Source organism: Rhincodon typus, chromosome 37 (assembly GCF_021869965.1).
Source record: "Rhincodon typus isolate 14 chromosome 37, sRhiTyp1.1, whole genome shotgun sequence".
Classification (NCBI taxonomy): Eukaryota; Metazoa; Chordata; class Chondrichthyes; order Orectolobiformes; family Rhincodontidae; genus Rhincodon; species Rhincodon typus.
The window spans coordinates 20,914,350-20,942,228 of record NC_063368.1 but is presented as its reverse complement, the minus strand read 5'-3'; the positions used below and the strand labels follow the sequence as shown (position 1 = coordinate 20,942,228).

At 39.9% G+C, this 27,879-nt stretch overlaps 1 protein-coding gene across 1 annotated transcript in view; it reads left to right on the top strand.

Annotated features, from left to right (window-relative positions):
- The window catches only part of si:dkeyp-118h9.7 (sacsin), a 109,193-nt gene extending 96,057 nt beyond the window's left edge, over positions 1-13,136 (top strand). Inside the window, exon 8 of the mRNA XM_048617483.1 lies at positions 1,934-13,136. Coding sequence (XP_048473440.1) covers positions 1,934-12,939 — 11,006 coding nt within the window. The 3' untranslated portion in view covers positions 12,940-13,136. The remainder of the gene's footprint in view (positions 1-1,933) is intronic.
- The last annotated feature ends 14,743 nt before the right edge of the window (positions 13,137-27,879 follow it).

Below are 27,879 nucleotides of genomic sequence, written 5' to 3'. Positions count from 1 at the left end.
CCTTGTCACTCACCTTCTGAAAACCTAAATACAGTACATCCACAGGTTTCCCCTATTTAAAACATGTTGCAAGTTTGAGATCTCTGCCTTTTACAGTAAACGTTGGAGGCAAATTGAAAATCTGTTTTATCTTTAAACTGTTTGTAATATGCTTAAGCAAGTAAACTTTATACATTCTTCAGCATTTCAAACTTCCACTTTTAACCTTAGTTGGCACTGCCTTATATTGGCCAAAATAGCCATTAGCAATTGGCAATAAAGACAATTTTGAAGTTGTCGGTTTCAACTTGTTAATTCTATTCATTTTCTACGTCAATTTTACTTTTAGTTATGCAGTGCAGTTTCAAAATTACAATGTTGGGCAAACATCTAAGTATTTTTGACAATTGCACCTTCAATTAGGGGAAGATGTCTGTTGGATTAAAGCATGGGATAGAAGACTCATTTCTAACACCTACACATTGCAATAAAAAGCATTGTAATAACATGGTAAAATAATGCAGCATTGATAGAGGCTGTTTGGCCTCTCGGACTTGTGCAAGCTGTATGGTGGAGCTATCCAATTTTACCCACTTCCCTGGTCTTTTCTCTTAAATAGAAGCATAGAATTTAAGAGCAGGCATAGGCTATTTGACCCTTCGAACCTGCTGTGCAATTCAATATGATGGTGGCCAATCATCCCTGAAATGAGTCTGGTAAACCTTTGTTGCACTCCACCCATAGCCAGAATATCCCCACTCATAGAAGGGGACAAAACTGCACACAGGTGATGTACAACTGCAGCAAGAGCAGAGCTGTGGTAGCAGTGAGACTTTATTAAAAGAGCAAAGATTTGCAAGAGTTGGTTAAAAAGTCCCAGCTGAGTGGGGTCTGGTAGGAAGTGACTTCAACATAATAAACTATCCCAAGTGTTATATGGAACAAAATTTTACACCAAAGAGGTGATGATGGGCCAGTAGACCAAGAAGATAGGATTTGAAAAGGGAAGAGGAATAAGAATATAGGGAAGGAAGTGTGTAATGATGAATTTTGGGAAGGTGAATGAGCAAGGTTATTAAACAAAGGGTATAATTCGAAAGGATGGTACAAGAGCAGAGAAACCTCTGAGTATATGAGTACAAATTATTGAAAGTAGCAGATAAGGTTGCATATCGGGTATGAAGTTTATTAATAGAAGCTGGAATATAAAAGCAAGAAATTTGAGATCAACTTTTATGAAACATTTGTTCAGCCAGAACTGAATCATTACACCCAATGCTGGGCATCACACTTTAGGAAGCATATGAAGGCTTTAGGAAGATGCCAAAAAGATGTATGAGAATGAGGGACTTCAGCTACAAAAATAGAATGGAAAAGCTATTATCCATCGCGAAAAAAACATTGAGAGGTGACTTGGTAGAAATGTTCATGAAGGATATGGACAGAGATTGTAGAAGCTGTTCCCAGTGTCGTGATGAGAAACATTTTACTCAGCAGGTGGTTAGGATCTGGAAAGCACAAATTCAATCATGGTTTTCAAAATGGATTTGCATTAGCACCTGAAGAGAGAATAAACTGGGGCTGGGAGAGTAAGACTAGCGCATTTGTTCTCACATGGATACAACAGACTGAACGGCCGTTGCTGATACTCCAACCATTCAAAAATCGTATGATTCATAGCAGATGAAAGCCAATTTTCTAATGATTTATTTGACTGTTTTTGCCTCATAGTTATTGTGATTAACTAACAACGCCAGAAGATCGCTATGCTACTGGATTCATATAACCCTATTGAAAATATAAACTATCGCTAATATAAATAGATATACTGCTTATTGTAACTAAATAAAATCTTTAGCTGTGTTAGCCTTAATTATAAATACTGATAGCATTATGGTTAATTTATGATGTTGGAAATATTGCAATGGAAATTCTTTCTGATTTGTTCTTCCAGAAATATTTTCAAATCTCATCTGCTTGGATGTGGATACAGTAAAACAGCACATTAGGAAAGCTCTACCAGATAATTGGATTAAAAAGGTTGGTCATGCGACATGGGTCATCTCAAATACACAACACCCTGCAGTACACTGGCTTGCACAATTTTGGGACTTTCTGAATAAGAATTGTAAAACTCTAGATACATTTGAAGGTTTGCCACTTATACCACTCAGTTCTCTAAGGGACTGCAAGGACAGTGTCCAGTTAGCACATTTGTCCAAGAACATAACAATTATATTTCAAATGCAAAATGGTTACAAGTTACCAGATGCAATCGCCAGTATAATTACAAGAGTTGGAGGTGGTGTAGTTCAAAGCTGTGATGAATTTCTAAAGCATCAGCAATTAGCTCAGTATGTGTTTTTACCAAGCCCAAATAATGTTTTGAAACTTTTTTTGAATCTGGGTTGTGAGCAAGTAGTAAAAGAGATTGGTTCTATGTCAATTGAAGACAGAAGATCATTGAGAAGGTTTTTTGCTGAAGCATCTGCATTTGATACTGACGAGGTAAATATGCTGTTCAAGTTGCCAATCTTTCAACAAATGACACCTCTTAGATCAACAAATAAAGAGCTTATTACAGCTGGAACATATGGAGCATTGAGTAATGATGTTTACCCTGAGATCCCAGATGACATGCCTTTACCCGAAATTGTACTCAAATGTGTTGATGAGAAGGACAGGAGGCTCATGTTGATGAGGGGAAAATTACTGACAGCAGCAGATGTTGCATTGCTTATGTTGAAGGGAGTGGAAACCCAAAAGTATGAACCTGAACAAATTGAAAAGGTGATGCTCTGGATTCTAAAAAATAGTGGAATACTTTTTAAACAAAAACCAGAGTTATTCAACAAATGCAAATTGCTTCGGTTTTTGACATCAAAGGACAGAGTTGTGCAGGCTTCTGCCTTATTTGATCCAAACAATGTCACCTTTCAGCATCTCTTTCAGCCAGAGTATCAGCACTTCTTTCCTCCTCCACTTTATTCTAAGGATGAGAAAATTCTGGTGACATTACAAAAGCTTGGGCTAAAATCAAAAGAAGACAGTATTTCACCTGAAGACCTTGTAAAGGTAGCACAATTAATAGACAGACAATACAGCCAAGCTGGTGATATTAACAATATGTGTAAAAAAGCCGAAGCTTTAATTAAAGTATGCAACACAACATCTGTTTTGGCCATTTGCTCTTATCAAACTGTGGAGCAGTTATTGTCTTTACATTGGGTGCCCTGTAACTGCCTTCCAAAAGCATTGACAGATTGCACAAATTTAAATATTGATTTTAATAAACCTGAAAATGTAAGAGATTCAAAGTATGCCAACGTTATTGGATTAGTAATGCCACTTACTGACAAATTTACTGATAAATCCAGTAAAATTTTGGGACTACTCAATCTACCACCACCTAAGAAGGTGGTTGAAAATCTTCTATTCATTGTTGATCAGGTACACACCAATAGTAACTCATCGCGCAACTTCCAGGCGGATTTGCAAAGTATCTATGAGTACATGCAGAAACACCTAAGTCAGTTTAAAACTCTTTTACTCACCATAGAACAGCCATGGATCTGGAATGGGTCTGGGTTTTCACATCCTCAGCATATTGTTTTCTCCTATCATGAAGACTTAGACCTCAGTTGTTACATAAAGAGAGTCCCACAGGAAATATCCCAGTACAGAGAGTTACTGACTGAATGTGCAGTGAAAACATGTTGCAGTGATGATGAAATTATTCAAATACTTTATCACATAAAAGATAATTTAGTTAAACTAAACTCTGGTTATGGTAGCCCAAGTGAATTAAAGACCGTCATTTCCATACTTGATTGGATGCGCAGAAATAATCTTCCGTTTAACGATGACCTTCCAGTCCCTGTAAGGAAAGACAGCCAAGGTGGATTCTGCTTAAAACCGTGTTCCAAGGCTACTTTTTGTGATCTAGATAAAGCAACACTGGAGGATATTATCAAAAATGAAAACATTTATGTTCTTCATAAAGAAGTAAGTCTTGCAATAGTTGAATGGCTGAATGTGCCTCCCCTAAGTAGCAAAGTTCTGCACCCTGATTTGATTGGAATTGAGCAATATGGACAAGTAGAACCCATTGTACTGAGAATAAAGAACATTCTGAAAGAATATGATCAAGAACATGATCTCTTCAAAGAGCTGCTTCAAAATGCTGAAGATGCTGGTTCAACAGTTTGCAGTTTCCTGGTGGACATGAGACAAAACAAAGATGCGCCTGAAAGTCTTATTGATCCTGGCATGGCTTCATGCCATGGACCAGCACTTTGGTCATACAACAATGAGTGTTTCACTGATGATGATTTTCACAATATAACAAGAATTGGGACAGGTTCCAAGGAAACCCAAATTGATAAGATTGGTAAATTTGGACTTGGATTTAATTCTGTTTATCATATAACTGATGTCCCATCAATCCTCAGTGGAAAACACTTACTTGTCTTTGATCCAAATGTTACTCATCTTAAGAAACATATCCATTGTGTAACCAACCCAGGAATAAAACTGAACCTTTATGAACATAAGAATTTAATTCAAAAATTTCCTGGACAGTTTAATCCCTACAATGGAATTTTTGGATGTAATTTTAAAATTGGCTCTGGAGAACATTTCTATTATGATGGAACTCTCATTAGATTACCCTTCAGAACACCAGAGGAGGCTGCAGTATCAGGGCTTTCCAATAAGTATTATAACCAAAAACACATCATGTCCTTGGTGGAAAGTTTCAAGCAAATGTCAAAAGATCTTATCATATTCCTAAAGAATGTGAGAAAAGTTTCACTGAAATTTATCAGTGAACATTCAGCTCATGAAAGCCAGATAATCTCTGTATTCAAAATGGAAAGACAAATACTAAACTTAATTGAAATGGCAGATAATTTTCCAATTAAAAAAATGCAGGAAAATGCTGTGAACCATCTGGAAAGAATGAACAAACTTTCTAAAAAAATTAGAAGTTTGAGCACCTCAACTATAATACAGTTTACAGAAGAAACTATAGATAATCCCAATCACATAAAATATTGGTTGGTTCATTCATGTTTTGGGATGGCAAAAGCCTTACAGATTGCTTGTAGTAAATCAGCAAATACATATTTTGCTCCTCCTCTTGGAAGTGTAGCCATACCTCTTAAAAAGAAGAAAGAGACTGGACATTGGACACCAAACACTGAAGCTCAAGTGGGACAGGTGTTCTGTTTTCTGCCTCTTTCGCTTCAGTGTGGTCTTCCGGTTCATATTAATGGATCCTTTGCAGTTACCTCAAACAGGAAGAATCTTTGGAGCTCTGGGCCAAAGGGAGATTGGAATCAAGCACTTTTGGAAGATGCAGTTTCCACAGCTTATGTTACATCTATTTCACTCATGCAGCAAATGTCACAGAAAGGAGAATTTGAAAATTATGATTACTACACATTTTGGCCTAATGTAAAAAATGTTGATAATCAGTTTAGAGTAATTGTGGAAAATTTCTACAAAGCAGTTGCACATGGAATCAACGGTGTTACAGTCAAAGCATTCAGCAATGGAAAAGACTGGTGCCCAATCAACCAGGCACGTTTTTTAGATTCATCCATTCTTAAAAACAGAAGAGTTGGAGAATCTGCTGTTACTGAATTTTCCAAATTTCTTTCAAAACCCTATATTTCAGTTCACTTGCCAGAGTGGGTTAAACAAAGTTTTGTTGCCAGTGGATGTGGCCATTCCATTGAGCAGAACACATATGATTGGGAATTGTTTTATAAGGAAATTATATTTCAGAATTTAGATGTTATAAATCCCAAAACCAGGAATGATTTTATTATTTATGCAATTGATATAAGGAATTCATCTATTGATGAAATGTTAAGCATAAAACCATGCATGCCAGTTAGTGGGAAGGAAGACCTTCAGTATATCAAAAATCTTGTACATCCAGAAGGCAAGATAGCTTGTCTTTATGATGCAGAAGAAGGGCGCTTCCTCACAGGAACTTCTGAAACTTTTCTCCATCCTGAGAGATTATTAAGGTTAGAAATGCTGGGGATGGTAAAAGACAAAATTGCTTTCCCTGAATTACTTGAAAGAGCAGAGACCATTAAACAGGTATGGGACCTTGACAGGAACAAAGCGTACCAAAGAGTACGTCATATCTTGGATTTGCTCAAAGACCTAAATCAACTTAATGATGATGAGCAACAAAGCTTACAGAATGTGTCATTTCTTCCTGCTTTTATTCCACGTAGTCAGGAACAGAATGTTTCTATAGATACTGTTGTTTTAACAAAAGCAAAAGATTTGTACAGTTGCAAGTGCCAATCACTAGTGAACATGACAGAAATGGTTTTAGACAAAGAACTGCTGAAAGGAACCAAGTTGTCCACAGAAGCTGTTTCCTTTCTAGGTTTAAACAGACAACCATCCATTAGAACAGTGTTGGAACAACTTAAGCATGTGTATACATACAATTCTATAGCAACCAGTGATCTAAAAAGAATGACTAAAGAATGTTACATCTACTTAACTAAACAGCTAAAGGGAGATCCAGAGTCAAGAAAGGAAATCTACAATGCTGCTCAAGAATTCCCCTTTATTTTAGTCCATGGACAATTTGTGCCTGTCCATCTGGTTGCTCGGAAGGTTTCATTTGATGCAGTTCCATATCTTTATGAACTTCCCAGAGAATATGTGGAATGTGAGGAATTGTGGAAGTGCCTAGAAATTAAGGAATATTTTAGACTGCAAGACTATGTCTCTGTTCTGAAAAGCATGTCAGATAAATACCACGGATCAAGGCTGTCTGATAGCGATCTTGCTGTCTGTCTTAGAATTGTAACAACTGGATTCATTGAAGCATCAGATCAGGAAGACATTTTGCAGAATGTTCTCCTGCCCAATCAGCACTGTATACTTCATTCTGCTCAAAAACTGCAATACAACGACACACCATGGCTTGTTGTAGGAGATGATGTAAATCTCTGCCATAATCAGATAGCTAGAGAAACAGCTGTCCGCTTTCATGTTCAGACAACTAAACACCGAGCCATGAAAGTTTTACAGGTCAAAGACATGTCCGTATGGGCACAGGAATTTGGCCAACAGGAAAAACTAACAGTACGCTTAAAAAATATCATCAAAGCCTATCCATCCAAGAAAGATATTCTAAAGGAGCTGATTCAGAATGCTGATGACGCTGAAGCCTCGGAAATCCATTTTGTTTGGGATCCCAGAAAACATGGCACCACAAAGACCTTTGGAGAGGAATGGAATACACTTCAAGGACCTGCATTATGTGTTTATAATAACAAAAAGTTTTCAGACAAAGATGTTGAAGGGATACAGCAACTTGGAGAAGGTGGCAAACGCAACAGTCCAGAGAAAACTGGAAAATACGGTCTTGGTTTTAATTCAGTGTACCATCTGACAGATTGCCCCTCTTTTATGTCAGGTGACAGTTTGTTGTGTATCTTTGACCCTAACTTGGCTGTGCTTTCCACAGCAAAGCCACATTCTCCAGGTGGCATGTTCACAGTCAACCAGAAGTTTAAAAATACTTTTGAGGATGTTTATAATACCTTTCTCCCATCTTTCTTCAATCTTGAAGAAGGTACCATGTTCAGATTGCCATTGAGAACAGCAGAAATGGCAGAAAAATCAGATATCTCAAAGCAAGCAGTCACAAAAGATATAATTTTAGAATTGCTAGAGGTGTTGAAAGATGATTCTGATAGTCTCCTTTTGTTTTTGAATAACATCAAGAAAATTAGTTTTCATAAAATAGACAAAAAATCAAGCGAATTGCATGGACTGTATACTGCAGAAGTAGACATGTCTCAGGAAAGCACCAGGGAACAGGAACATTTAAAACATTATATCCGAAAATGTACGGATTCCATGACTGCAGTATCCAAAATGGAATCCCATCAAGTAATATATGAAATGGAGATTCGATCTTCTAACAAACATCCAACCAAATGGATTTTAGCAAATAAGGTGGGTGTTTCTAACACAGAAGTAACTGAGTCAGTGCAGAACTTTTGCTGTAGCTTGGGTCAGATACTTTTGCCTCGGAGTTCTGTTGCAGCTTGTACTAACTGCAGCAGTTTTCAAGGTAAAGCCTTTTGCTTCCTGCCTCTGCCCATTGAGACTGGTCTCCCCGTTCACATCAATGGAAACTTTGCTGTTGACTTTGCCAGGCGAGATCTTTGGAAACAGGATGGACAAAGTGGAAAGATGAAATGGAACAACTTTTTAAAATTACACCTGATTGCTCCTTTATATGCAGATTTACTTGATTACATTCAGAAAAAATTAGCAGGCAGCAATGTGGAACCTCTAAAATTTAACAATTTAGAATTATGTAAAAACTGTATTGAACCTGATTACCTATGGTTCTTCCCTCATGTTTCTGAAGATGTTCCTCAGGAATGGCAATTAATGATAAATCAGGTTTACAAGTGCATATCTCAGAAGGGCCTTTGTCTGATCCCTATAATCAAACATGAAAGTAATCAGTTACATGCTGAGAAGAAGATCATTAACATTACATGGTCCAGTTTGACTAAAGAAAAACGAGCTGAAGTTCCTCACTTTGTAATGGCTCACATAACTGGGAAACTGACTGAAATTTTAGAAGACATTGGTATGAATTTAGTGCTGCAATCTGACTTTATGACCAAAGTTTTAAAAAGCTTAGAAAGAGCTTGTATGGATGTATTCATTTTAAACCCAAGCACAGTCAGAAAGTTTCTTCAAATCCATCCACTGAACAGACTGGAGCTAACGAAGACTAACTATCCCTTACTACTAAGCGAATCCCTGATTAAAGATCTGACCAGATGCATGGCACTTTTGGACTACTGCCTCTCTGATGTGAAGGATGGAAATTATAGTAGTTTAAATAGTTTACCACTGTTGGTCACACAAGATAACATGCTGGGAAAATTTAAACGCATCTCTCCCAAATATATTTCTAAATTTCATGATTTATTTCCAGAATCCCAGAGGTACTTCGCAAACTATGATGTAAACAAGAAATATAAAGACTTCTTAGTTACAGCTGGCTTTTTAGAAGACTTCACAATTTCAAGGGCTGAGCAATTCATCCGAAGCAAACTTGGGTATAAGTTTCAGATTAACTCCACTGACCCACAACTATGGCTGCACTGGACTGAAAATGAGCAGTTTGTAGAATGGCTGAAAAAATTGTGGAAGTATTTTGAGAGCCAAATGAAGAGTGATGATGATAAGGAAAGTACAGTTGATAAGCTTAAGTTATTATTCTCAGACCTTGCAATCTTACCAGTGATATGTCCAAGTTATAGTGACCAGCCCCTCCTTGCACCTCTAGGATCATTACATAGTGTTATCTGTGAAATGACCCAAACTAGTATAGCACGAATTTTACTAAAACTTGGATTTTCTAAAATTGCTGCAGATTACTTTTCACTAAAAGTAATGTTTAATTTTATTAGACCAAATTCCATGAAAACTGATGACAAAAACTCCATTTTACAACATCTGCGTCTGACAAAATTAAGCTGGAGTAATTTAAATGAGTGGGAAATAGAATCCATTTTAAGGTTTCTTCATTCTGGAATCGAAGCAAGTGATGATAAACTTAAGTATCAAGAACAATTAAAAACACTCCCACTCTTTGAAACAATGGAAGAGACATTTGAAAGTATTGAAATGTACAATATAATTTATATTCTAAATACTCAATTCAGTGATACATTTCCACATTTGTATAAATTAGACAGTTCTTGTACGTTTTTGAAAAAAACAAGGATAAACGCTGAGGTATCAGAAGATTTAGGTATTCAAATTATAGATGATCTGCAGTTCTTTATGGATTACATTCTTCCAAACATTGAACAAATATTTAGTGATCAAAAATTGGATGTCCTACGCCTGTTGTACAATATAATCTGCTGTTATAACACAGCCTATGAAGTAAAAAAAGAACAAATTGTGTCTGGTCTGAAAAATGTAAAATTGATCAAAGCTAAAAATGGGATATTTCAAAAGGTTTCATATTTCTATGAAAACAGTGGACGGTTATTTAAAATTATGATTCCTGCAGAAAATTTTGTTCCTGAGAATTTTTTTAAAGATATGGGATGCCACCTTGATGATTCTAATTTGAACAAATTGCTCAAGGATCTGGGATTAAAGTGCACTGTATCTTCAGATGACTTTATTGCTTTTGCAACACAAGTTTCAGAAGAAGTCAAACTGCATGCTCCTTTGAAAGAATTAATTGAGAAGAGTGAAGCTTTAGTCACATACTTATGTAGCATAAATGAGGAGAACCTTCAAAAGAATTTTTATGAAAAAGTTGCAAATATTAAATTTGTTTATCCCCACAAAGTTCGGGAGAGTTTGCGGAGCTTACATTCTCCTTATGCAGAAGGGAGGAATTTTGTTGCTTTAAGAGATTCATTGCTGAAACAACGGGATGAAGATGAAGAACTAGTTTGGACCTCGATGCCAATCCTGCCAACTAAATGTAGCCAGTCAAGAAATAATATAAATAGATTAAAAGCTGCTGGTGCTATTTATAGTCCTCCAGAAAATGTAGTTATAGCAAATCTTAGGAAAATATGCTTAGCTCCCTGCAAAAACCAGAGTGTTATAAAAACCAGATCAAAAGTCCTTCAAACTGCTTATGGCTTTCTTCAAAACCATGCATTTGATGTCCAAGCCCTGAAAGACCTTCCCATTGTTCTTGTAGAAGAGGATTCTAAGCTGGTAAAAATCAACCAGGTGGTGTTCTCTTTACAAAATTATCTTGAGTTTTCTCCTTATTTATATCGGCTTCCCCCACTTCTAGCTCCATACCGCGAGTTTTTCCAGAAATTAGATGTTGCTTTGGAGCCATCAGCTTCCCACCTCACCCAAGTGCTTCAGTGTCTTTATGAAGATTCCAGAAAATTTAATAGCCTAAATGAAAACCAAATGACAACCATGAAACGAACTTTGTATTTTTTATTTACGCTTCTGGAATCCAAACCAGAGGAACGAGCCCTTGAGAAACTGAAGCCATTGTATCTCCCAGCAAGTGACAGCATTCTGTATCCATCAGAAACATTATGTTTTAATGACAGGATTACTACTGGTTCCAGAAGAGATGCCAATGCTCTAAAAGAAAAGTTTAATTTTCTTCTAGATCTAGGTGAATGCTATCTAAATCCCGATCCTCATAAGCAGATAAATCTTATACAATTTCTACCTGAAGAAATTCGCCCCAAGATGCTTTCACAGTTAACAGAAGAAGTACTCAATGAATCAGTTCTACGCATTTGTCCATATGGAGATAATTGTGCATTCAGAAATGATTTTCACAAGCTCCTTGTGTCTTCTAGTTTTAGAATTGGGTTAGTGAGTTTGTTAAAGGGTCAGTGTAGTGGAGAGTTGTCTGTGAGTGACATTGAGCATGGCTGTGAAAATGTCTTTTCCAAAATACAAATTATTTGCTGTGAGAAGCTGGAAACTATCCTTTGTTTAGGATCAAAACAACTGAGTAATACCAGCGTTGACAAACAAGTGTACACTAAGATGAGCAATATGGGAAGTGGTGTGGTTTACCTGGAGCACAGGGATAATGTGCCATTCAGCATGAAAACTGTTATAATACATTCTCTGGCCACAGAGATTAATTTACTCTTGAAGAATGCATTAAACAAAGATTCACTGTTAATCTTGGTATTGATGCTAAGCTGTGAAAATCCACAAGACATCCCGAAAGTGCTGGAAGGTAAAGGCATCCACACTGGCAAATTAAAGTTTGAGGTTTCCATGGACCTGCCTAATCCTGGAGAACCAATTCCTGAAGAACTAATTCATACACTAGAAATGGATATTATGTATAATTTCAGAGTTGGTGAGTATGTAGGTTATAAAGGCCCCACTTCCAACGAATATCTATATGCCATTTTTATTGAACAGTTGAGCACAGACATGTTTTTCAAAGATATTAGAATGCAAAAATACAAAATAAAAATAGGACCTGACTCATTTATTGTAGTCAACCATCTTGATCTGTATAAATTCACTCAACAAAAAGTGCCTGAGGAGGTGTGCCAGAATCTTGTTGTATTAGATTTACCAAAGGATAAACAACAAACATGTGGTCAGAAATATGAATCTTTTGACAACATTAAGAAAGAAATTCAAGAATACCTGAAAGAAATAAGGAATCTTCCGAGGGATGAGAGACAGAAGGCAATTCGTCGTCTTTACCTTAAATGGCATCCAGACAAAAATCCAAACAATATTGAAGTGACAACCAAGCTGTGTTACTTTATTCAAGAGAAGGTAAAGCAGCTAGATATAATCAATGCTGAGAGTGAAAGCAGCTCATCAACTTACAAAAGCTCCTTTTCTGGTAAAGAGGAAGATTTTTCTTCTTTCTTTAACCAATGGAATAGTGAAGCATCAAGGCATAAACAGAGCCATTCACAACAGAAAAAAGATCAGTCTGCAAGTGAATTTTGGTCATTCCCAAAGACAAGTCAGTCCAACCCAGAAGAAGCTCAGAGATGGTTTAGACAAGCAAAATGTGACTTTAAAGCAGCACCCAATGACCTGGGCTGCACTGGTCATGACTGCACTACCACCGAATGGCTTTATTTTAAAATCCATCAAGCAGTGGAAAAGGCTTTAATAGCTGCAGAGTACATATATAGTGGAAAATGTGTTAATGACCATAGCATTACTTTCCTTGCTAGCCAGGTATCTAGATATAGCACAAAACTCTCAAACCTGGAGAAGATAGTAATTAAACTTAGAGAGCATGGGGTAGACAGCAAGAAGACCCAATATCCTAACTATCACTCACAACCCCATGTTCCAAATGACCAGTTCAAGACAGGGCATGAGCAGGAGGTTCTGAATTTAGCACAAACAGTATTGGACTGTATTGAAGACTATATCATGAGTAATTCATAAAAAAAAACTTCAATGATCAATGCTGTTTCAATGTAATAAAAAAAAACCTGACTTTAGAGTAGAAATATTGCTTGTGCACAGAAATTGCAATATATGTGGTTTAAGTATGTTGAATCTGTCACCTTTAAGTACTAATATCCCATGAACTCTTGTTTAACATTGTACACAGAAGTTTTTGACACTGAAGTGCCTGCCAATCGAACAATTTACTGGTTGGAATGCTGATGAATGGTTAATGTTTTCACTGTAATTTACTTAAATCAGTTTTTCATGTACATATCTGTTAAATAAATGTTTCTATTCAGTGAATATAAACTTTGAATCTAAAACCATCTTCTATCTGCAGTCATTGCATTCAGTTTTGTAAGCAGCAATTTACAAATAAAATAAGATTACTCAAATGCTTTATTTTGTCTGAACAAAGTATTTAAGCATATTTGCAATTATAGTGTAAATAACAGTTTTAATACTTCCACCACTTCAGATGAAAGTACACTAAATCAATCCAGCCACAGCATTTACATTTTGTAGCTTCTGTTTGCAATAAGGTGTAGTGTTCCTTGCAAGTGCATGGATTGTCAGAGGGAGAGTATGTTATTTTACTTTACGGAAACTATATTGTTTAAATAGATACTTGGGCATGGCTATCTCTATTTTAACTCAGATTTAATGCAAAATATAGTATTTAAGTTTTTGATTCAAGTCTAGAGATTGGTTTTGTTACCCTCTTAATAATATAAATGTATTGTATATAAAATAAATCTTATGCTGAGCCCAGCCTGAGTGCCTTTACAGACACAGTTGGAGGTAGGAAGATCCAAAATTAGCCAACATGGAATTCTGAACAAAGGAAAACTGGAGAGACTCAATCATGGATGCCAGGAAAGAGGGACACAGATTTGGAGAGGAAAGAAAGGTTAGAGAGCTGGCATTACAGAGGATTACAGAGATCAAAAGTTTTTTTTGTGATGAAGGCAAATTGAGGAGGCGAGATAAACAGCTGAAAAGAGAGGACTGTTAATAAAATCAACTAAGAACCAAGAAGGACCTCATGGCCACAGTTAGCTCAGGCGAGCATGAAGGGACTTAGAGAAACTAGAGGAAGGTACAATTTTAGAGCTAGACTAATGTGAAACCACAAAGTGGGTTTAGCTCAGTGGCTGAGGTAGCTGATTGGATAGTGTTAATCTTACTGGTAAAGACATTTACCAGACTTGCTGAGCCTGGAGTGAGGAGTTTAAATTGATTGTTTGAGGTAGAGGCAAGAGCAGAAGTCAATAAAACACCCACTGCTTTTGCTGTCCCTCCCCATTCTTTGTCCATCTTTCTCACCACTTGTACTCTATGGGCAGCATTTCTAAACTTGTGCTGTCCCTGCCCAGTAGTGTTTGATGAGAACCGCGTGAGGAGCATTACTCTGGATCTAGCCCCATGTTATATCTGTCTGGGGAATGTTGCATGGGGACAATGTACTTTACTTTCAGTTTCAAAAAATAGAGGAAGCTTTACTTTTTGTTTAAAAGGATAGAGAGATCTTTTCTCTGTGACTAGCCCTATGCCTCCCTGTCCTCTGTGTGTTTGATATGAACAGAGTCAAGAGAGCTTTACTTTCCAATTACATTTAGTGTAAAAGAGATGAGGGATTTTTACTCTGCATCTAACCACGTGCTGTTGCTGTCCTGGGAGTGTTTGATGGGGGAGCTTTACTTACAGCTTCTTTGTGTTTAAAAGAGTTGTGGTGGGGGCCTTTACTTTCAGTATAAAAGAATAGAGAGAGCTTTACTCTGCATTTAATGTTGTGTTGTTCCCGTCCTGGGAGCATTTGACAGGGATGGTGTTGAGAGAACCTTACTTTCCATTTACTTCTAGTGTAAAAGAGTAGAGGAAGATCTATGATAACACAGTGTGGAGCTGGAGGAACACAGCAGGCCAGGCAGCATCAGAGGAGCAGGAAGGGGTTTTTTTCTGAAGAAGGGTCCCGAGCCAAAACATCAACTTTCCTGTTCCTCTGATGCTGCCTGGCCTGCTGCGTTCCTCCAGCTCCACACGGTGTTATCTCTGACTCCAGCATCTGCAGTTCTTACTATCTCAGAGGAGGATCTATGTTCAGTTTAAGAATAGAGGAAGCTTTACTCTGTATCTAATCCACGTTATGTACCTATCCTGGCGAATATTAACACTGATACTGTGTTTGAATTGGAGACTGTTTGTTGAGTTTGTGTTTGAGCACAAAATTTAATTTGAAAACCCAATAGTGGGAAAGATCAATTTCTAAGAAATTAAGGAAGGGATCCCAATTGAATGGGAGATGGAGGTTCTAACGGGAAACCAGGTATGTAGAGTGTATTGATTGGTGTTAGATACTCTCTAAATTGGGTTAATGTTGATGTTTTAGTCAGTGGAATTAATTACTGGAAATTTAGTTACTGGAAATAGTTGGGGCCTTAACAGATATCTTTGCATTCTCTTTGGCCTCAGGCGAGTTCAAAGGGAATGGAGAATGGCCAATGTTGTTCCTTTGTGTAAGAAGGGAAACAGAGATAATCCATGTAATTTCAGGCTGGTGAGCATGATGTCAGTGGTGAGGAACCTGTTGCAGAAGATAATGAGAGACCGGATTTATTCACATTTGGAAGCGAATGGACTTGTTAGTGATAGGCAGCATGGGGTTGTATGGGAAAGATCATTTCTCACCAATGTGGTTAAGTGCTTTTGAGGAGGTGACAAGAATGATTGATAAGGGAAGCACAGTGAATGTTGTCTACATGGACTTTAGCAAGGTATTTGATAAGGTACCTCATGGCAGGCTGGTACAGAAGTGTCTCATGGGATCTGGGATGAGCTGTCTAGATGGATATAAAACTGGCTTGGTCATAGAAGACAGAGTAGCAGTGGAAGGGTGTTTTTCAGAATGCAGATCAGTAACTAGTGGTGTTCCACAGGGATCAGTGCTGGGACCTTTGTTGTTTGTAATATATATAAATGATCTGGAGGAAAATGTAGATGGTCTGATTAGTAAGTTTGCGGATGACACCAAAATTGGCAGAGTTGCAGATAGTGAAGACGATTGTCAAAGGATATAATGGGATATAGATAGATTGCAGATTTCAATGGAGAAATGGCAGATGGAGTTTAATCCAGGCAAATGCAACATGATGCATTTTTGAAGATCAAATTCGGGTGCAAATTATACAATAAATGGCAGAACTCTTAGGAGCATTGACATACAGAGGGATCTAGGTGTACAGGTCCACATATGCCTGAAAGTGGCAACACAGATGGATAAAGTGGTCAAGAAGGCACACAGCATGCTTGCCTTCATCGGTCAGGGCATCAAATATTAAAGTTGGCAAGTTATGTTATAATTGTACAAAGCTTTAGTTAAGCCGTATTTGGAATATTGTGTACAGTTCTGGTTGCCGCACTACCAGAAGGACATTGATTGCTTAGACAGGGTGCAGAGGTTTACCAGTATGTTGTCTGGTCGGGAGGGTTTTAGTTATGAGGAGAGGTTGGATAAACTCGGATTGTTTTCACTGGAAATACAGAGGCTGAGGCAACCTGATAGAGGTCTATAACATTATGAGAGGCATAGATAAGGTGGATAGTCAGAGGTATTTTCCCAGATTAGACAGGTCAAAAACAAGAGGGTGCAGGTTCAAGGTGAGAGAAGGTTGAGGGGAGAAGTGCAGGGAAAATTTTTCACCCATAGGGTGGTGGATGCCTAGACCACACTGCCAGTGGAGGTGATGCAAACAGGCACATTAGCAACATTTAAGGTGTGGTTTGATAGGCACATGAACAGGAGGCAAATTGAGGGATAGAAACCACGCATGGGCAATAAATAGCAGGTCTAAGAAAAGACTAGGAATCGGTGCAGGCTTGGTGGACCGGAGGGCCTGTTACTGTGTGGTATTGAATTGAATTGGAAAAAAAATTGAATTTGATTAAGCATTGTAATGTTTGAACAATTTTAAATGATTGAAATGTGCATGGAACTTCATCTATTACATGAAATATGTTACATAAAGAATTGATTTTTTGATATGGACAATATATCATGCTTTCCAGTAAGTATAACACTGAACTGGAACTTAACCTCTACTCATACTGGATGGTGGAGTTCTGATAGATGAGCAGAAGACAATCACCTCCCCAAGACTGCAGATGTAATTCAATGCATTTCCTCATCTTCTGATAGCTTTTCATTACATTTAAGCTGCCTCCGTTAGTGCATACCGAATAAAGATATTTAAACGCATCTGTTGCAACTGATACAGAACAGATTTACTGTACATGCAGGAAATGTAGCTAGTTTATATTGTACAGATTCATCCCCATGTAAAGAACAGTTTTAAATGCTCATCACGTAAGATCCATTTGGCTGTGAATGCTCAGTAACAAAGGGCTGATTCTTCCCATATTTTAAGTATAATTTTTGTAGGGTTTCATGAAGGATTTCTCTCTGTGGGGCATGGTGAGTTTCCATGCAGAATTGTTCCAAATTTACATTATTAACTACCTGCTATGTCCCTATGGGTCCCTCTTGCCTAATGCTAGCCTAATTTGTTCACTGCCTGAATATCCTGTTATCGTTGCTATTTTAAAAGGCTTTTGCATATTTGATCAAGTTCTGGCAGACCAAAGCTACCCTGCAAGGTTGCAGACATTCTCCCTCAGCATTGCCAAAGAAAATTGGTCCCATTTTGTGGACATGGACCTAGAGGTTTTGGTGGACAGAGTTGTGCAGAGGAGGGGCATCCTTTTCCTTCAGAAGAGGCAGAAGAGGCCACACACAAGATCCTACTAGCCCGGTCTCAGGTGTCTACCTGGGTCAGTACAGTCCAGAGAATCCCCCTGCAAAGCAGGAAGGCCAATGACCTTACACTCTCTGCCACGTTAGGTGCTACCGTCTGCTGTCTGCGAGCTCACACTCATTCCTTCCTGTTACTACACCCACTTCCCAACAAAGCACTTGTTCGTTTACTTTCACTATTGCCTGCAACGTCTTCCTTTACCCACTCTCACGCACCCCAACCTTCCACATTACTAACCCTGCCTGGCTTCTGCACTGCCCACTCACTCATTCTGGACCGTTCTCCACCTTTCCCCCACGTGCCCCAGCACTAACAGCTGCCACCACTTTCACCTCACTTTCCCTCTCTTTCACTCATCCCAGGAGAAAACAGCCTGTAAAACAGGCAAGGAGAGCCAGGAGAGCTGGCATGGAGCCTTCTCACTCCCAATGAAGAGAGGATCTTGATTTTGCAGGCAAAACCTGACACCAGCCTTCTGGAGATGCAGAAATCTCCCTGTCCTGGTGGCCAAGTAAGAAGCATTGTACATTGTTGTGCTACTGTCCAGTTAGCCCCACTGTGAACTTCTTGTTAACATGCCACAACCTCTAACCCTTGGTCGTGACCCTTTCTCCCTCTTGTCTCCTGAAGGCAGGCCACGGTCAAGAGGGTCCTGCCACACTCCACCCCTCCAAAAAACCACTGCTCTCTCAAAGCTGCTTGGCCACACAGCTATCTGAGGTTCCATGCATGATGATTGGTGTGATTAGTGTGTCAACACATGGACTTCTAGTTTTGGAAGTCAATGCCACATGAGGACCTCAAAGGTCTGCACAGCAAAAAAGAATTAGAGGGAGTATTGCCGAAGACATTTTCTCTTCCATCTCTGACAAAGAGGCAAGACAGTACCAGGAGGCACCCAGCTAGAGGAAGAATCACCCACAGACACACCACCCTCCCCAGGAGTTTCCTTTCAAGACCCTCTGGAGGAGCCTTCCATCTCCAACCTGTCTGGCCTCTCAGCCCTTGAGGAGTTCCAACCTCTGGGCAGGACACATTCAGCACGTCTGGGTCCTCTAGACAAAATTGCCCCAGGGCCACCTGACCAAACCTCCAAAGCCAATGAGATCCACTGTAGGGCAGTTGTGGAGCCAAGAATGAGCTGAAGACACATGGAAGGCATGTCCTATGTGAATAAGTTTCCACTTTTGTAGATATATGTTCAATTTTCACCATCAAATGTGCGAGCAAGTGTCTGTCTAGCCACAATTACACCACTGAAGGTACAGAGCCCATCCATCCTTAGCCTTACACTGTGTTCAATGGTCCAAGATGTGAAGAGAGCAGCTCCTGCATCATCTGCAGGTAAATGGCAGGTGAATGCTTCATCTTTCCAGGTAGTCAGTTACACCTGATCCTCTCCCCTACAACTAAACTTTACCACATTGTACACCTTTTCTCACAATTTGATTGTATCCTACTTCTCTTGATCATAGATGTGCATCCTTCTTTAAGTGTCTCTCTTCCTCAATGGAATATATTTTTGCTGAGAATTGTGAAGTATCTCCTTTAATGATGGCCATTGTTTTTCTACCATCTTATTTGTAACCTAAATTCCCAGTTCACTTTAACCAACTCTATCTTCTCACCCTTGCAATTGCCTTTATTTAAGACTGTAGTTTCCAGTTCTATATTTCTCACCTTCAAACTAAATGTAAAATTTCTACCATGTTGTGATGGCTGTTACCTAGAAAATCTTTTGCTCTGAGTTCATTAATTACACAATAAACATTATCAGGTCAAAAATATCCTGTTCCATGGTTGGTTCTAGAATGTATTCTTTGAAGAATATAGGCTCAAATATACTCTATGAACTCTTTCTCCAGGCTACCTTTGATTAAAATCTCCTGTGACAGGGTTAGAGTAGTGGGGTCAAGAGAAAATGTTCATCAGGAGGAGATGAATGACCAAAATTAGAAGAGAAAGCAATTGAGTCAAGAAGCATAGACATTATAGGCCAATGAAGGCATAAGGGAGTTTGGCAAGGTTGGATAGTATTTATTTTAATGCAAGGAGTTTGACAAACAATTGACAAATGAGTTGAGGACACAATTAAAACAGAAATTGCTGGAAAAGCTCAGCAGGTGTGGCAGCTTCTGTGGAGAGAAATTAGAGTTAATTTTTCAGGTCGAGTGACTCTTCCTTAGAACCTTCTGACCCATAATGTTAATTCTGATTTCTCTTCACAGATGCTGCCAGATCTGCTGAGCTTTTCCAGCAATTTCTGTTTTTGTTTCTGATTTACAGCATCTGCAATTCTTTCAGTTTTTATGCCACAAATTAAAACACAGGTGGGGACAGCCATTGCTGTCATTGACGCATGGTTGAGAGAGGGACAGGATTGGCAGCTCAATATTCCAGGATAAAGAGTCTTCAGGCAACACAGGTAAGGAGGTAAAAGAGGAGGCAGTGTTGCAATATCGATCAGGGCGTCTATTATAGAGTTTAAGGAGGGGTAAGAACAAAACAGAAGTACAGCACAGGAACAGGCCATTCAGCTATCATGCCCCAACTAAACTACAAAATAAACCTTCTGCCCTTTGAACCTGTGCCCCCTTGTCTTTGAAACTTCAACCCTGGGAAAAAGCCTCTGACTATCCACCCTATCTATGCCTCTCCATAATTTTGTAGACCTCCATTCAGCTGCCTTCTTTCCAGTGAAAGCATTTAACCTTTCCTCATAGCTAATGCCCTCGAGAAAGGGCAATGTCCTGGTGAACCTTCTCTGCACTCTCTCCAAAGCTTCCACATCCTTCTGGTGACCAAAACTGTGCACAACATTCCAAATGCAGCCTAACAAGTGTTTTACATAGCTGCAACATGGTTTGCCAACTCTTGTACTCCCAGCCCCATCTGAAGACAAGCGTGCCATATGCCTCCTTAATCACCTTGGCCATGTGTGTTGCAACTTTGAGGGAACTGTGGACCTGCACGCCCAGATCTGTCTGTACGTTAATGTTCCTAAGGGTTCTGCCACTTACAGAATAATTCACACCTGAATTTGATCCTCCAAAATGCATCACCTCGCATTTGTCTGGATTAAATGCCATCTGCCTTTTCAGTGCCCAAGTCACCAATCTATCTATATCCTGTTGTATCCTCCCATAGTCGTTGGCACTATCAGCAATTTCACCAATCTTTGTGTCATCTGCAAACTTACTAATCAGACCACCCACATTTTCCTCCAGATCATTTATATATACTACAAACAACAGAGGACCTAAGACAGATCCCTGTGGAACACCACTAGTTACCGGCCTCCATTCTGAAAAGCACCCTTCCACTGCTACCCTCTGTCTTCTATGACAGTTTTGCATCCATCTAGCCAGCCCACCCAGAATCCCATGTAATTTTAGTTTTTATCCCAATCTACCATGTGGGACTTTGTATGGACTTTAGTAAGGCATTTGATAGACTACATCCACAGCCCTTCCCTCATCAATTATCTTTGTCACCTCTTCAAAACATTTTGTCAGGTTAGTGAGACATGATCTTCCCCATAAAAATCTTGCTGCCTGTCACTATCTAGTCCATTTTCTTCCAAATGTGCATATATCTTGTCCCTCAGTATCTTCTCCAAGAGCTTCCCCACCACAGACTATCAGGCTCACCAGCCTATAATTTCCTGGATTATCTCTGCTTCCTTTCTTAAACAAGGGAACAACATTGGCTAATCTCTAGTCTTCTGGAATTTCGCTTGTGGTCAAAAAGGATGTGAAAAATCTGCTAATGCCCCACCAACTCTTCCCTTGCCTCTCGCACAAACCTGGAATAGATCCCATCTGGCCCTGGGGACTTGTCTACCTGAGTGCAATTTAGGATACCCAAAACTACCTCCTTCAATATATTGACATTCTCTAGAATATTCACACCCTCATCCCTGACCTCAACATCAGCCATGTCCTTCTCCTTGGTGAATACAAAGTACTTGTTAAGAATATCTCCCACTTCCTGTTGCTCCATGCATAACTCCCCTCCTTTGTCCTTGAGATGGCCTACTCTTTCCCTTACTACCCTCTTTTTCTTCTAATGTATGCATAAAAAGCCTTGGGATTCTCCATGACCCTGTTTGGTAAAGACATTTCACGGCCCTTTTTAGCTTTCCTAATTCTGCATTTAAGTTCCTTCCTAATTTCTCTACACTCCTCAAGGGCTTTGACAGTTTGTAGCTGCCTGGACCAATTGTATGCTTCCTTTTCCATTTTGACTAAGCTTACAATTTCCCTTATCATCCATGGTTCCTGAATCCTGCCATTCCTATCCTTCAGTTTTGCAGGGACATACATGTTTGAAACTTTAATCAACTGGTCTTTAAAAGCCCCACATGTGCCAGACATAGATTTGCCCTCAAATAACTGCTCCCAGTCCATATTCCCCAGTTCTTGTCTAATTTGCATGTAATTGGCCCTTGCCCAACTAAATACCCTCACCCAAGGGCCACTCTTGTCCTTGACCATAATTACTCGAAATCTAATGGAGTTATGATCACTAAGCCCAAAATGTTCTCCTACTAAAGCATTGATCATCTGTTCTGGCTCATTCCCTAATGCCAAGTCTAGTATGGCCTCCTCTCTGGTTGGATTGTCAACATACTGTCTCAAAAAGCCCTCTTGGACACATCTAACAAATTACTCTCTATCTGAGCCCCTGGCTCTAAGGGAATCCTAGTCAGTAAGAAGAAAATTGAAGTCACCCACTACAACTACTCTGCTGTTTTCACATCTTTCCAGTATCTGACTACGTATCTGCTCCTCTGTCTCCTGTGGGCTGTTGGGAGCTCTATAGAAAACTCCCAACATTGTGATTTCCCCCTTCCTATTCCTGAGCTCCACCCATAATGCCTCACTGTAAGATCCCTCTGATGTGACCTCCCTTAATATAGCAGTGATGTGATCCCTAATCAGCAATTTCCCTTTCTGTCCTGTCTAAAACCTGTCTGGAATGTTAAGCTGCCAGTCCTGCCCCACCTTTAACCATGTCTCCGTAATGGCAATAACATTCTAATTCCATGCAGTAATCCATGCTCTTAGTTCATCTGACTTACTTGTTATACTTCTTACATTGAAGTAAATGCATTCCAGTCCTCCAGTCCCTCTGAGCCCCTTGACTTCCCTCTGCCTGCTCTTACTCTGTGCTATGCATATCTCAGTTTCTCCTTTGTCCCGAGTCCCTGCACTTACTGGCCTAGTATTCCGGTTCCCACCCCCAGCTACATTAGTTTAAACTCTCCTGAAGTGCTCTAGTAAACCTCCTGCCCAAGATATTGGTGCCCCTCCAGTTCAGGTGCAACCCGTCCTTCCTGTACAGGTCCCGCATTCCCCAGAAGGTATCCCAATGATCCACATATCTGAAGCTCTCCCTCCTACACCAGTTCTGTAGCCACGTGTTCAACTGTACTCTCTCTCTCTGCTCCTCGCCTCACTAGCCCATGGCGTGGTAGTAATCCTGAGATTACTCCTCTGGTAGTCCTGCGTTTTCGCTCCCTGCCTAACTCCCCGAATTGTCCTCGCAGGACCTCTTACTCCTTCCTACTCATGTCATTTTTTCCACTGTAGACAATGACTTCTGTTTGTTTTCCCTCCCGTTTCAGGATGCCCTGTACCTGCTCAGAGACATTTAGGACTCTGGCACCAGGGAGGGAACACAACTTCCTAGAGTCTCGTTCATGGCCACAGAAACACCTGGCTGTGCCCCTGACAATCAAATCACCTACTATTATCACTCGCCTGGACTTTGCTCCACACTGCTCTACAGCAGAACCAGTTGTGGTGCCACAGGCCTGTCTGCTGCTTGTACAATCTCCTGAGAGGCTATCCCTCCACCCCTATTGTATCCAAAACGGTATAGCTGTTTGAGAGGGGGTATCCACAGGAGACTCCTGCACTCCCTGCCTGCCTCTCCTGGCAGTCACCCACCTGCCTGTCTGAACCTGTGGTGTGACCACTTCCCCAAAGCTAGCGTCTGTCACTCTCTCTGCACCCCACCCCGGCCATATGCACCGTAGTGTGTCCAGCTGCTTCTCCAACCGAACCAGACTGCAGCTGGTTACAATTCCTGCAGATATAGTTGTCAGGGACACTAGACTGCTCCCTGATTTTCCACATCTGACAGGAGGAACATACCACTGCCCTAACTACCATCTCCCAAGTTGTACACTTAAACAAACATAAGAATCTTACCTTGCCTGTCCTCCTGGCAGTACCCTTTTTTTTTGGTTAGTGGAGGTATCTTAGAATGCTCCTCAAAATAAGTCGTGTGGGTAGAACTTAAAAACCACAAAGGAGCAATCACATTGCTGGAGTGTACTATAGGCCCCCTAACAGTCCAAAAGAAAGAGAAGAGCAGACATGGAGGCAAATTTCAGAGAAGTGTAAAAGTAATAGGGTAATAACGATAGGGATTTCAACCTCCCCAGCATTAACTGGGATAGTCATAGTGTGAAAGACTTAGAGGGAGTGTAATTCTTAAAATTCACCAGGAGAACTTTTTAAGCCAGTACATAAACAGTCTGACAAGTGAGGGGGACACTCTTGGATTTACTTTTAGGTAATTTGGAGATCCCAGAGAATGGGGAATAGCCAACATTGTTCCTTTGTTTAAGAAGGGCAACAGGGATAATCTAGGAAATTACGGATTGGTGAACCTAGCGTTAGTGGTTGGGAAATTATTGGAGAAGATTTTTATGGATAGGATTTTCTCACATTTAGAAAAATATTAGCGATTGGTAGCACTTTTTTTTGCAGGGAAGGTCATGTCTCACAAACTTGTTTGAGTTTTTGAAGGAGGTGACAAAGTGATTGATGAGGGCAGGTTGGTAGAAGTTGTCTACATTATGACCATGTTGTGAGCAGTGAATACAGTAGACTACAAATGAGCAAAGTGCAGGCAAATCACTGCTTCACCTGGAACATGTGTCTGGGGCCTTGGATAGTTTGAAGGGAAGACATATAGAGGAAATGTTACAATGTGGTCTGCTCTATAATGGGGAGATGAAATGCAGACTGGGTGACTGCTTTGCAGAACATCTATGTTCTGTCTGCAAAAATGACCCTGATCTTCTAGTTCCCTGCTACTTCAACACACCACTATGTCCTCTGCAGAGCTCCAGCAAACCTCAGCACAAGCTAGAAGAACAGCATCTCATTTTCAACTTGGGGACCAGGGTTCTGTCCTGAAACATTAACTCTGATTTCACAGATGCTGCCAGACCTGCTGCGCTTTTTCCAGCAACTCCTGTTTTTGATTCTGATTTACAGCATCTGCGGTTCTTTTGGTTTCAATAATTTTAGGGCCTGAGCACCTTCTCCCATGTTCTTACCCATATCCCACACACCAGGCCTTATCATCACATGGGCTGGTACCACAAACAACCCATTGTCAGCCATTAATGAACTCAATTAGCAGAAACTGATTCTCCCAGGCTGATCCTTACCCATTCCTTTGTCTGCCCAACTGTTTTTCTCCCTGTCTGGGCTCTATCTCCAACTATCATTTACTCCTCCCTCCTCCCCTCAACTCATCTTCAGCATATATACCTACCATTTCCTCGCCAAAATCAGTTCTGAAGAAAGGTCGCTGGACCTGAAACATGAACTCTGCTTTCTTCCTTTAGATACTGCCAGATCTGCTCAGTTTTTCAAGCAATTTCTGTTTTTGTCATGTTTAGGTAAATCTGTGTCAGAGTTGTGGAACACTTTCAAGAAAAAGATAGAGAGAATACAGGGCCAACATGTTCCAACAATGTTTGGGTGGGACCAACAAACCCCATGAACCCTGGACATAAAAGAATATATAGATTCCATAAAGATAACAAAGGTGCTTATGGCAGAAACCAGGGGCTCAAAACAACAGAAATCCTGAAAGAGTACTGAATGTGCATGGGGCAACTCAGAAAGGAAATTAGGAGAGCAAAAGGGGCCATGAAAGAATAATGGCAGGTAAAAATAAAGGAAAATCCTATGTTATTTTACAAGTACATTAGTGATAAAAGGATAAGTAAGGAAAGAGTAGGGCCCATTAGTTTATGCATTGAGCCAGAGAATGTAGGTAGGGTTCTAAGTGAGCACTTTGTGTTGGTATTCACTAGTGAGAGGGACGATGTGTATACAGAAATCAGGGAGAAGGACTGTGATATGCTAGAAGAAATTAGCAGAGACAGAGAGGAGGTTCTGAGTGGTCTGACAGGCTTAAAAGCCGATAGATCTCCAGAGCTGGATGAAATGTATCCCAGGCTGAGGCAAGGGAGGAAATAACAGGGGTGCTGGCAATAATTTTTAATTCCTCTCTGACCACAGGAGAGGTGCCAGAAGATTAGGGAGAATGGAATAAACCAGGAAGCTATAGACCAGTCAGTCAATCCTCAACGGTAGAGAATCCATTGAAAACAATTCTGAGGGATGGATTAAATCTGCAATTGGAGAGGCAAGGAATTATCAAGAACAGTCAGTATGGTTTTGTTAAGGGGAGGCCATGCCTGACCAACTTGATTCAATTTTTCAGCAAGGTGACCAGGTGTGTCGATAAGGGCAATGCATGCAACAAAGTCTATTTAAACTCAATCAAGGCTTTTGATAAGGCTTTGCTCCCCACATAACAAAACTAAAGCCTATGGGATCCATGAAAACTTGGCTAATTGGATCTAGAACTGGCTGAGTGGCAGAAAGCAGTGAGTGATGGTCAAGAGTATTTTTGAGACCGTAATTGTGTGTCCAGTAGGGTTCCACAGTGATCAATGTTGGCGTCCTCTCTGATGGCGGTTTATACAAATGATTTAGACTGGAATGTAGGAGGGTTGATCAGTAAGTTCTTGGATGTTACAAAAATTGATGGGATGGTAAATAGTGAGGAGGATAGCCATAGATTAGAAGAATATAAATGGGGTGGTTTATATCCCAGAGTACTTCATCATATCCAAACCCACACAAATCTGTTTCTAATTGTAACTTTGTGATGGTTTTCAGCGCCAATCACACCAAAATAACCCCAATCAGACATCGAAATTACCCAGACATCGAAATTCCCAACGGTTCAAAGGGCTTTCAGATGCTGTAAATTAAGGGCTGGTCTACCCTTTCAGCTGTGCATAAAATATCCCATTGCAAGTATTTCACAGTTATCCCCAGTGCTATGGGCCAATACTTATCTCTCAATCATGTCACACAAAAAGACCTCTGGGTCATTATATTTTCATTTGTGGGTTTTTGTTTCGAATGCAACATGCTTTCTGTGTTTCCTAGATTACATCAGTGACTACACTTCAAACATACTTCATTGGCTGTAAAGTGCTTGTGATGGCCTGTTGATGTGAAAGGTTCTATATAAATGCATGTATTTCTTCAGTGTTTCACCTGCTCAATGCTGATATGTTTGTTCTTAATATAAACGGAACTCAGTCGCTTCCTTATGTTTCTCCCTAATCATACATAATCCTCACACTCATGACATCAAAACAATTCCATGATGTTCTGCACCCGAGGTGGAAAAGTCGACCATGCACTCATTGCTGTATTATCATCTGCACTCCCTCCATTTGACAAAACTTTGCAGTGAGAGCTCTGAACAAATTCATTCCTGAATTTGCTGCTACATACATTAATTGAAGCATCATAGGTGGGCCCAGCAGCAAAACATGGCACCTGAGGGTTGGTGCCTTTGTCGTTGGTTGGGACTGACGCTGCCAATGGTGAAGTGGTAGCAGAAGGTCATAATGGCAACATCAACAATGTAGGCCGAGTGGCAAGGGATCCGATTCTGATGGTGAGTCTGGTGTAGACGGCAGCGAGGCAGTGGTGATTCTGATCCAGCTCAGAATTGAACATAGATGGACTTCTCTTTAAGCTATATCTTTATTTATTCTTAAACTATCAAAATGGCAATGGATTGTGATGATGTGTGAAAGCTTTTCACAGTATTTTGTTGTATTTCTCATGTAAAATGCACGTGACAATAAAATCATTCAATTCACTTCACTTCAGTTCAATAAGAATGGACAGAGACTAACATACAATTAAGGACTGGGCTGTCACAGCACTGCCCCATACTTCCACATCTTGATTGGGTGCAGAAGACAAAACTTTTAACTACT